The sequence below is a fragment of the Aedes albopictus genome, chromosome 2 (genome assembly GCF_035046485.1).
Source record: "Aedes albopictus strain Foshan chromosome 2, AalbF5, whole genome shotgun sequence".
NCBI classification, from domain to species: domain Eukaryota; kingdom Metazoa; phylum Arthropoda; class Insecta; order Diptera; family Culicidae; genus Aedes; species Aedes albopictus.
The window spans coordinates 67,904,518-67,916,778 of NC_085137.1; the positions used below are offsets into that span (position 1 = coordinate 67,904,518).

The 12,261-nt window shown below is 47.1% G+C and overlaps 1 protein-coding gene across 1 annotated transcript; it reads left to right on the forward strand.

Annotated features, from left to right (window-relative positions):
• The first annotated feature begins 1,427 nt into the window (after positions 1-1,427).
• On the forward strand, positions 1,428-5,422 carry LOC134287619 (uncharacterized). Its single transcript, XM_062849810.1, has 2 exons — positions 1,428-2,031; positions 3,364-5,422. The coding sequence occupies exon 2, from the start codon at positions 3,509-3,511 to the stop codon at positions 5,402-5,404; it is 1,896 nt and encodes a 631-aa protein (XP_062705794.1). The 5' UTR covers positions 1,428-2,031; positions 3,364-3,508; the 3' UTR covers positions 5,405-5,422.
• Positions 5,423-12,261: the final 6,839 nt, after the last annotated feature.

Genomic DNA, 12,261 nt, shown 5'->3' on the forward strand with positions numbered 1-12,261 from the left:
AGGTGGCAACGGGACGAGCTCCCAGGTTCCGCACTGCTCATGGGATTCCATTTCATCGTTCATTGCCCGCCGCCATTGCGGGCTCTGCACAGCTTCACGGAATGTCGCCGGCTCTTCCATGGCACAAGCAGCGATTCCAGCGTCGTAATCCAGCACATAATCATCAAAGCGCCGCGGGGCCTTACCGCGCGTTTCCCGACGGGATCGTCGGACGTCCTCCACAGCTTCGTCATTCGCAGATTCGAAAGAGTCGTTGGCCTCCGAGTTGTCACTGGCCGGATGCTCCTTCACCTCCTCCTTGAAGGGTATCAGCTTGATTTCGCTGTCCGCCGCCGGTTGCTTGCCAGTATCCGGCGGAACTATCGGTATCTCGACGGAAGACGTACCATTTCCGAGTTCCAAGAACTTTGCGTCTCGGCTAATGGTGATGAGGTCCGTTTCCGGGTCCAGAAAACGGTAACCCTTGTGCTCGACCGAATAACCGACGAACACCAGCTTCGTTGCTTTTCCGTCCATTTTGCTGCGCTTGACATCCGGAACATGCACGTAGGCGTGGGAACCGAACACCCGAAGATGACTCAAATCCGGTTTGCGGCCCCACCAAAGCTCGTGCGGTGTCTTGGGTACAGACCTGGAGGGCAAACGGTTCTGGAGATAGGTCGCTGTCAACACCGCCTCGCCCCAATAACGCTTGTCGAGCTCGGCGTCCAGCAGCATGCAGGTGGCCATCCCGGTAATGGAACGGTTCTTCCGTTCTGCCACTCCATTCTGCTGGGGCGTGTAGGGCGTGGTGAATTGCGGTTTGATGCCTTCCTCCTTGTAGAATCTACGAAGTTCCCCGTTGTCAAATTCGCCGCCGCCGTCCGAACGGATGACCTTCGGTTTGCGGCCGAAAATGTTCTCGGTCCAGCGAACATAGTCCTTCAGGTTCTGCGCAGCATCGCTCTTGTTTCGTAGCAGATACGTCACGGTGAATCTGCTGTAGCCGTCCACAATGTGCATCACGTACCGATTGCCGCTCGGCGTCGTGTGCTTCATCGGGCCACACAAGTCTGTGTGCACGATATCCAGGACGGCTGAAGACTTCCGGTCAGTTACCGGAGGAAAGGGACTACGGGCAGACTTGCCCTCCAAGCAGCACTCACATACTAGTTTGAGATTACAGTCACTCACCTTTACGCCGCTTGCCAGTTGCTCTTTGTTGAGTCGCTCGATGGCCGCCCAGTCGCGGTGGCCCAGCCGGCGATGCCACTGATGTTGGCAGTTCACCAGATGGCCCTCACTCACCTTCAACGAAGACTCACCGCATCGCAGGTAGTACAGGCTGCCACACCGACCGCCCATGGCAACAACATCGCCGGTAGCATCAACCACCCGGCAACTCGTTTCGTCGAAACACACCGTCAGCTGCTTCTGCGCCAGCTTGTAACCGTTGGTTCCAATTCGTGGCTTGTTGGCTTTGCCACAAGTTCCTTTTCCTAACACCGTAACCTACCAGTAAGCACCTAAACCAATTCCATCCCAATCGTAGAACAGCCTTACTGGTGGCGTATACCTAGCTGTTCTAGAAATAAGCTTGACCGAACCGTGCATTCGAATATTAGTCAAAGCGTTTGCTCACTCCGACACGTTACCGCCCGTACTGAGCTAGGACAACCACCCTTTATGGAGTTGACCTAATCGTAATGTGACCCTGCGTGGAAGGGCTGCCAACATTTTTGAAATGACACCTTCGGCTTTTCACGAAGATGTGAAAAACCGAAGCGAATAAAACTATGAACATAGCATTGGTCGGGTCTCATTCCTAAAAAGGCTACCCTCTAGTTTAGTAGTGCGCGCCGTTCTGAGTTTCCGTAATTCAAAATGTGTATTAGAGTGTAGCATCGTGTATTTAACCTGAATGTGTCCTTTTTTTAGATAAGCATTTGAAGATTGTCCGTAAGCGACTGATCCTAAAGAAAACGTGTTAATTTGTGTTATTAGAAGAAAAGGTAATTAATAATAAGGCTCATTGTTATATTGTGAAATCGTGTTACAAAATGGTGGTTTTAAAACAAGAGAGAGAGATTAAGGTATACTAATTGCGTAATAGGTCCGTGAGTGTTTCCGGACCTTTTCTTTATTCTGTGGTGGCCTCGGGTGATTCCCGAAGAGTCTCGTTTACTTCCCAGGATCGAAACACTGGACAGAAACCTGCGGCACGACCCTCGTTTAGAGCTAGAGCCCTAGTACGCACCGGGATCGCCATTGCTGCCTCCGCCATCTTGTAGACCGCGCAATCGGCCGCGTGGTCACTCAGCAGACGCCCGTCAGAGTCGATCACCGAGATCGTCCCCAAAACCAGGAACGCGAATCCTCCCCACCGCTGGTAGGCCTTAGCCACTCCAGTGGGACCCCAGAGTGTCATCGGTCCAGTGGGAGTACTGACGGAACAGCTCCTTCCCAGCTTCCCAAGAGTATCACCGACATACCTGGACCCTGGTGACGGTAACCCACGATCAACCGTAACCTCGCTGGTGGGCCGTAGCCTGTCCAGAGAGTCGGTCCTCCTCTCCAGCTTTTGTGTGGGCCGCCTGGCCTGATTCAAGCTAAATCTTCATCGCCGCCTCCGTCATCGTGTGTGCCGATCGAAGGACTTCCGCCACCAGCCGCGCTGAAGCCCGACCAAGCCGTCGTGCCGTGAAGAAGCGTTCTACCAAGCCATTTCACCCCGGTTTGCCCGTTGGAGGTGCCAAGCTTTCCCAACAACCCGTACGCCTACTGGTGGGCCCTAGCCTATCCGGTTGAGTACCTGCCATTCAACAACGATCTTTGGACAGCCATCTCGGGGCGGAAGTGCTCGCCCGTCGTTAGTAGCAACCTCTCCGGTGCCCGCCTGGCTCCCCTTCGAAGATGCCATCCACAAAGCTAGCCAACGTAGACCGTCGCCGCCAACCATCCCGCCACCAACAACCGCCAATGTAATACGCAAGTATACCACCTCTATATCTCTCTCTCTCTCTATTGTCCAATGGACGAATAAAACGATTATGTTAAGTTAAGCACTGATAGTTACGTCATTTTAAAAGGCGCACTCCCTCAGGTTGAATACATTTCCGCTACTTTTGGTTCGATTCCGTACCTAAAGGGGTATCCAAGCCTCGGCTTTGGGTAGTCAGTTTAGTACTTCGACCTCTTTATTGTTTTGATCCACCTTGGTTACATACAAACCGGTTGGCTACCTATTCCACTCATTGATTACAAACCGATGCTCTTACCAGGTAAGTGATCAGCGTTGCAGTGAACGAATTGTTAATATTCAGAGTGAACGACCCTGGAATCAGCAAATATTCCCACATATATTTCCCGTCTGAGCAGCTAGAGGCTACAAATTGGCGCCCAACGAAAATAAATTCAAATTAGCATTCGTTCAAAATATTTTTCTATTTTCCACCCCGAGCGGAGGGGAATAAAACATTTCACGTTTTAGTTAGTTCGTTCTTCAAACGAATCTGCTAGATCAGGCAAAATGGATTTGGAACTCGAGTTGCATTACAAGCGTTTAATGGTGCATCATCTGGAGAAGCATGAAATCGAGCATGAATTGGCGATTCGAGCAGTTCAATTCGATCCAGCAGAGACTCGATCGGCGATACAGAGAAGACTGAGAGATCGGTTGAAAGAGGAAAAAGAGCTAGATACGTTAGATTTGGACTTTTCTAGGTGTAATATAACCATCGATAATGAAATCAAAATTATCGATTCCAACGTAGAGCAAATCAAAGCTTACTTGGAAAATGAGAAACGTTTTGAGGGTTTGAGGGACAGCCTAAAGTCGCGGTTGGTCCACTATTTCGCGCGGGTTCGTCGAGCTCAAGAGCACGCAGAGACCGACGAAGATCTCAACGACTTCGATAAGCTCCTCAGTGCAATTCGAGGACTTATTAATACACACTTTTCCATATTTTCTCCCATACAATCGGTGAGAGAAGACATGTTGCAGGAAATTGTACGTTCAGTCTCGAATTTGAAACTGGGAGCAATTCCCAAGACAAATCAACCTAAACAGGGAGCTGAGCGATCTCATAGAAACTCCAAAAGAAAGGAGAAGGACAACACTAGTGCAGGGACTTCTGATGGTAATGAGGAGGAATTGGGGGCGGTTGGTCCGGTTACTTCTGCGAATCGCCGCGTGTTGAAATCTTTCGAACAATCGTCCAAACCGAATCTTGGAGCCCTCGCCGCGTTGTATCCATTCGGTTTCCCGCCGTATCCCATGGGATGGCCGCAGCCGGACGCCAGTACGGATGCAAATCAATCGGAAACGGTTTTGCGAAAATTCTCACTTCGGAAAAAGTCCAAGTCTAACCCGGTTCAGCAGGTACAGACTTCGGAATCGGTTACAGATTCGGAATCCACGAATTCTTCGGCCTCGTCGGATCGTCCGGTAGTCAAAGCCCAAAGAACTCGTCGTCGTCGCGATTATCACAAAAGCCGGCCAATCTCCGAATGGAACATCAAATATGATGGGAGAGATAACGGCCAGAATTTGATGAAATTCATCAAAGAAATCGAATTTTACGCGAAATCTGAAAACGTGTCGAGGAGAGAGCTATTCCGGTCCGCGATTTATTTTTTCAAGGATCAAGCGAAATCTTGGTTCATGTCGGGTGTCGAAAATGAAGATTTCGGTGATTGGGATGAGCTTATTACGGAATTAAAACGCGAATTTTTGAGTCCGGATCACGACCACGTAAACGAAATCAAGGCGATCTCGCGAAAACAGGGTCCAAAAGAGAGATTTTCTGATTATCTTTCGGAGTTGCAGAAAATTTTCAATTCCCTTACAAAACCTATCTCCGAAGGCAAGAAATTCGAAATAGTAATGCGTAACTTACGGTCGGACTATAAAGGCCACGCGGTCGCGTCAAACATTAACAACTTGGCCGATCTTAAGAGATTTGGGAGGCAGCTAGATGCGACGTATTGGTATAAGTATGCCCCAAATGCTCAAGATCAACCCGCGTCGCGAGTTAAAGCCCAAGCGAATGAAATTACTCGAGAACCACGGAATAAAATACAACCTCCACCCGAGGAGCCAAAACGAACCTACAAATCGAAGAGCTTTTATCGGTCGCAAAAAGAACACTCGGAAGAAGAACAACCAGTGAACAAACCGTCACGCGATACTCCGAAACTTACGAAACAGGGGAACCAACAAGTGAGGAAATCCGAAGAGTCTAGGGCACCTCCACCTTGGATTGACAGTTACATCCCACCTGTAGAGGGCACTTGCTTCAACTGCCGACGTCGTGGACATAGCCATACTGAGTGCAAGGCACCGCGCTATAAATTTTGTCTCCGGTGTGGTCTACACCAGGTAGAAACGAAAAATTGCCCATTTTGCGCAAAAAACTACCAGTAGACTACCTGAGAGGGCAGGTCAGTCCAGTAGCGCGCCTAAATCCCTCGTCTAAATCTTTATCAGATCATCTTTATCAAGTTGGCTACCGTAAGACTCAGAATACCGACTATGCATTTTCCGAGGAGACCCAGGTTGAGGAACTATTCGTTCGTTTAGAGGATGACGATCGTCCATTCGTTCAAGTAACGGTTTTTGACACTCCTATTATCGGACTTCTCGATAGTGGAGCCCACCGGAGTATTCTAGGTGTAGGATCTCTAAAATTGCTCAAATCGTGTAAACTAAAACTTTTTCCAGCCGAAGTCGACCTGGTAACGGCCAGTGGGCAAAAGCTAGAAGTAACGGGTTACGTAAACCTTCCCGTTTCCTTTAATGGTCAAACTAAATTGATCGCGACGTTAGTGGTTCCAGAATTGAAACGTCGTTTACTGTTAGGTACAGACTTTTGGAAAGCGTTCGGTATAATTCCAACCATACAATCAGTATCGGTGGAAGAGGTACAGGCCAATCCGGAGATTTGTCCCTTGACGGTAGACCAGCTTCAAGAACTGGAATCGATCAAAACCCAATTTAAAGCCGCTCAAGAGGGCACATTAGAAATGACCCCTCTAATCGCCCATCGCATTGAGCTCACTGAAGAAGCTAAGAAGTTAGCTCCAGTGCGGATCAACCCGTTCCCAACGTCACCGAAGCGTCAGGAACAAATTAACAATGAGTTGGACAGTTTACTCGAAGCCGGAATTATTGAACGCTCGTACAGTAACTGGGCCTTGAGATTGGTCCCAGTTGATAAGCCTGACGAGACCGTAAGACTTTGCTTAGATGCTCGAAAATTGAATGAGCGTACAGTTCGGGATTCATATCCATTACCACACGCGGATAGAATCCTCAGCCGAGTCGGACCGTGCAACTTTATCTCTACTATAGATTTGTCGAAAGCCTTCTTACAAATCCCACTCCATCCTAAATCTAGGAAATTCACTGCCTTTTCGGTATTAGGCCGTGGACTGTTTCAGTTCACCCGCATGCCATTCGGTCTGGTCAATAGTCCAGCGACCTTGTCCAGACTGATGGACCGAGTATTAGGCGCGGGTGAACTCGAACCTCACGTTTTTGTCTACTTAGACGATATCATCGTCGTAAGTGAGACCTTCGAACAGCACGTCCGATTACTGCGAGAAGTGGCCTCGAGGTTAACGAGGGCGAATCTGTCGATCAATCTTCAAAAATCGAAGTTTTGCCTCTCCGAACTTCCATACTTGGGGTACATTCTTACCACGGACGGCCTCAAACCTAACCCTGACCGAGTGGAGGCCATCATTAACATCGAACGTCCCAAAAGCATCCGTGCTTTGAGACGCTTCCTTGGAATGTGCAACTATTACCGGCGATTTATCGCCAGTTATAGTGAAGTTGTTCGACCTTTAACAGACCTTTTGAGGGACAAACCGAAATCCATTCGTTGGAACGAGTCCGCTGAGGCCTCGTTCGTTAGAATCAAGGAGCTTCTTATCAGTGCTCCGATACTCGCCAATCCCGATTTCACCGAACCGTTTTGTATCCACTGCGATGCTAGTGACACGGCCATTGCCGGAGTCTTGACTCAGCAACGAGATGGAGCCGAACAGCCAATAGCCTACTTTTCCCAAAAACTGACTGGCCCAGAACAACGGTACTTCGCCACGGAGAAGGAAGCCTTAGCTGTCCTAAAATCCGTAGAAAAGTTCCGCTGTTACGTGGAGGGGTCGAAGTTTACCGTGATCACAGACGCTTCGGCGCTTACGTATATCTTACGAAGTAGTTGGCGTACCTCGTCTCGTCTCTGTCGATGGAGTATAGAGCTTCAACGGCACGATATGGTCATCAAACACCGTCGAGGAATCGACAACGTGGTGCCGGATACCTTATCAAGAGCCATTGAAGTTCTATCACTACATCAACAGAGACCAGACTGGTACACGAAACTAATTAAAAATGTCCAAGAAGAACCTGAGAAGTATAAGGACTTTCAGCTTGAGAATGGAGTTCTGAAAAAGCTCGTGTCCACTCAGGCGGACACACTTGATTACCATTTTGAATGGAAGGTTTGTATTCCCAAAGAAATGAGAGAAAATGTACTGGTGGAAGAACATGATGATGCTCTGCACCTCGGAACGGACAAAACCATAGCCCGGGTCAGAAAAAAATACTATTGGCCCAATTTAGCCAATGATGTTCGATCTCATATTCGGAAATGCTCCGTGTGTCACGAAAGCAAACCTGCCAATCACTCCCAACATCCTCCGATCGGGTCACCAAGGCTGGCAACTAAACCCTTTCAGTTGATCGCCATAGATTTTATACAGTCGTTGCCCCGGAGTAAGTCCGGAAATGCCCATTTATTTGTCGTAATGGACATTTTCTCCAAATTTTGCTTATTAGTTCCCGTGCGAAAGATAAGCGTGACAAAAGTCTGTGAAATCCTGGAGAATCAGTGGTTCCGGAGGTATTCCACACCAGAGATTCTCATCTCAGACAATGCGTCGACCTTTTTATCCACCCAATTCCAACAGTTGCTGCAAAAGTTCCATGTCCAACATTGGACGAACCCCAGACATCACAGCCAATCTAACCCGGTAGAACGGTTAAATCGGACTATCAACGCTTGCATTCGCACCTATGCTAGGTCGAATCAAAAGTTGTGGGACAGCCGAGTATCGGAAATTGAATACGCCGTCAATACTACCCCACACGGCGCAACCGGTTTTAGCCCTTACCGCATTCTATATGGCCACGAGATCGTGAGTCGTGGTGACGAACATCGTGTGGACCATGACATAGTGGATTATTCAGATAGTGAAAGAATTGAACGAAAATGTCAGATCGATCAGTCTATTTACGATCTGGTTAAGAAAAACTTGCACAAACAATTCAACAAAAATTCACAATCGTACAATTTAAGACACAAATCGTTCGCTCCAACGTACACCGTAGGACAAAAAGTTTTCCAAGCGAAACTTCCGCCAATCCTCAGCTCCGAATCAATATAACGCCAAATTGGGCCCCTGCTATCTCCCATGCACTGTGGTCGCCCGTGTTGGAACCTCTTCCTACGAGCTCGCAGACGAAAGCGGCAAATCCATAGGGGTATTCTCCTCCGCCGACTTGAAGTCAGGAGAATCCTGAAATGAAACATAAACAAATTCTTCAACTTAACACCTTACGATACGTATCAAATAAAACTCTCCTGGTACAGCTGCGGCCGAAGCTGGAACCCGATTAGTTACACCTGTAACAAAACCAAAACAAATCAGTCATGCAACCAAAAAACCATACAACGCTAGACTATTTACAACTCGATTTCAATACCAAGAATGGCTCGTTTCTGTGTATGTTTCCCTATAACAGACTGCTGGAAACGAAAGTGAGGTACTTGAACGGAGAATGTATAGCAGCTTCTGTTGATGTGCGCACCATCCATTTCGGGACATACAACGAAAGGACCCATTCCGATTTCACTGCCGATCAACTTTATCACTTACCTGTAGTTAGATTTCCCGTTTTTCACCTACAAAGATGCATCAATTGTCCAAATAATTGATGTGCAATTCGCGTACACCTCCGCTCCATTTACGATTTTGTTGTTTTGATCTCTCCGTTTGACAGATGTGTGTTTTTGTGTTGATGAGTGACTCATGTTGTCTTTCCAAATGAGTGAAAGAGTAACTCACAGGGCACAGTGTTGCCAAGAATATTTGTACAACTCAAATTGTTTTTGAAAAAGAAAAGCAGATATGATGTTGATTTGAATGTTTGTTTTACATCCCTTGCTCAGTCAAAATGAATGATTCTCATTCATTTTGAACTGGGAGGACGGGGTATTTGTATCCGTTGGTTCCAATTCGTGGCTTGTTGGCTTTGCCACAAGTTCCTTTTCCTAACACCGTAACCTACCAGTAAGCACCTAAACCAATTCCATCCCAATCGTAGAACAGCCTTACTGGTGGCGTATACCTAGCTGTTCTAGAAATAAGCTTGACCGAACCGTGCATTCGAATATTAGTCAAAGCGTTTGCTCACTCCGACACGTTACCGCCCGTACTGAGCTAGGACAACCACCCTTTATGCTACGTTCAGACTACGCTCTATATCAAGTAATATAGCGAGATGATATCCTATATCAAGAAAGGTGTTCACACTACGCCGACATGATATAGGTTGACGTTTATGTTGGCGAGCTAAAAAACAATAACATTGCGCGTAAACTTACAGAAAATATTTATTTTTTATCAATGTGGCGAAGGTTGCGGTGAAATTTCGGGGCAAATAATTGATTTTAAGGATTCTGATTGCTCTCCAAAGGACTGCGGAGATAGTCTGGTTCGCAGATACGGAACTTAAAGTGAAGTACGGGCAGAATGTTGAAGATAATTTCGAAGAAACTAGCGGTATTCCAAATTGTGAACAATCCGGCGGCATTGTGAACATTACATAATCTGATTGCATTCGTGTGATTATCTCCCTTGGGAATATCTCAAGATGCTTCCCTAGATTTGTTTACCAGTTCACCGGGAAGCCCCCCTGGGGCTCCCTGGGAATTAGCCTAGGAGCCCTCCAGGAGTTCCCCGAGAATTACTTTAAGAGTTCTCGAGCAATTTCTCCAAAAGTGGCCGAGAATTTCTCCTGGAGTTCTCAGAGAGTTTCTCCAGGATTTCCCACGGGAATTCCTCCAGAAATTTTCCGAAAATTCATCCGTTACTTCCCCGTGAATAAAACGGGATATTTTTTAGAATCTCGCCAAGAATTCCAGTATCATTTGTGGCAGAATTACTCCGAGATTTCCTTAGAAATTACTACATAATTTATTCGGAGATTCGCTCCAGGATTTGCATGAAATTAATTGCAAGAGTTCACCAAGGAGCCCGCCAGCAATAATGTTTAATTCTTTCCAGGATTTCCCAGGAAAGTTTTCCAGTATTTTCCTAGAAATTCCGAAAGAATTTCATCGGGAATATTTTCACGAGTTCCACAGGAAATCACCGGAAATTTCTCCAGAGACCAGAAGCACCTCAAGAATTCCACCAGGAATTCTTCGGAAATTCCTACAGGAGTTCCCCAACAGTTCCTGCAGGTGTTTCACATGAATTCACCGGAAGTCTCTCCAGCGAAGCTTCACGGGAGTTTTCTCATGAGTTCTTCGCCAATTTCTTAAGAATTTCTTCAAGAATTCCCGGTAATTAATCAAGCATTTTAATAGGAATTCTTTCATTATAATTTCCCGAAAATTCCTTCAGAAGAGCTTTGGGAATTGCTCCAGAAGTACCACGGAAATCTCTCCAGGAGTCCCCAGGGAATTCCTACAAGAGTTCCTCAGGAATCCCTCTAGGAGTTCTTTGGAAAATCCTCTAGGAGTTCCACAGAAATTGCTCTACAATTCCTCCAGGAATTAATTCAAGAGATTCTTCCATTAGTTCCTCTAGTTCCTGGGAATTCCTCTAGGAGATACCTGGAAATTCCTATAGAAGTTCCTAGGAATTCCTCCAGGAGTTTTTCGTAAATTCCCTATAAGTTTTCCGGGAATTCCAGAAGATTTTTGAGGATTTCTCCAGGAGCTCTTCGGAAATCCTTTCAGGAGTTCTTCGGAAAACCTTCCAGGAGTTCCCAGGAAATTTTTGCAGGAGTTCCTCGGGAACTCCTCCAGGAATTCCCCGGAAATCCTTCCAGAAGTTTCCAGGAAATCCTTCCAGCAGTTCCTCGGAAATCCTTCCTGCAGTTCCCCGGAAATCCTTCTTGCAGTTCCCCGGAAATACTTCCAAGAGTTCTCCGGATATCCTTCCAGCAATTCCCCGGAAATCCTTCCAGCAGTTCCCAGGAAATCCTTCCAGCAGTTCCTCGGAAATCCTTCCTGTAGTTCCCCGGAAATCCTTCCAGCAGTTCTTCGGAAATCCTTCCAACAGTTCCCCAGAAATCCTTCCAACAGTTCCACTGAAATCCTTCCAGCAGTTCCTCGGAAATCCTACCAGCAGTTTCCAGGAAATCCTTCCAGCAGTTCTCAGGAAATCCTTCCAGCAGCTCCCAGGAAATCCCTCCTATAAATCCCCGGAAATCCTGCCAGCAGTTCCCCGGATATCCTTCCAGTATTTCCCCAGAAATTCTTTCAGTAGTTCTCCGGAAATCCTTCCTTCAGTTCTCCGGAAAACATTCCTGCAGTTCCCCGGAAATCCTTCCTGAAGTTCCCGCTGGAATCCTTCCAGTAGTTCCCCGGAAATCTTTCCAGCAGTTCCCCGAAATCCTTCCAGCAGTTCCCTGGAAATCCTTCCAGCAGTTTCCCAGGAATCCCTTTAAGAGTTCCTCGGGAATTTCTCCAGGATTGTCTCAGGAATTTCTCTAGGCATTCCTTGGCAATTTCTCTCCAATTCCTGAAAAAATTCCCGAGTATTTCCTGGAGGAATACCCGGTGAACTACAGGAAAAAATCCCAGAGAACTGCTGGAGAAATTCCCGGGGAACTTCTGGAGGATTTCTCGAGGAACTCCTGAAAGGATTCAAGGAAAACTCCAGAAAGGATTCTCGAGAAACTCCTAGAGCAATTCCTGGAACGATTCCTGGGGAAGTCGTGGAAAATTTCCGGAAAACTCCTGAAAGGAACGCCTAGAGGATTTTCCGATCCTTCCAGGAGTTCTTCTGGGAATCCCTCTAGGAGTTCCTCGGGAATCCATTTTGGAGTTTTCCGTGAATGCCTTCAGTAGTTCCTCGGGAAATCCTTCAGGAATTCTTCATGGAATCATTCAGGGGTTCCTCGGGAGTTACTTCAGGAGTAACTTGAGAATTCTTTCACGTGTTCCTCGAGAATTTTTTCAAGAGTTCCTCGAAAATTCC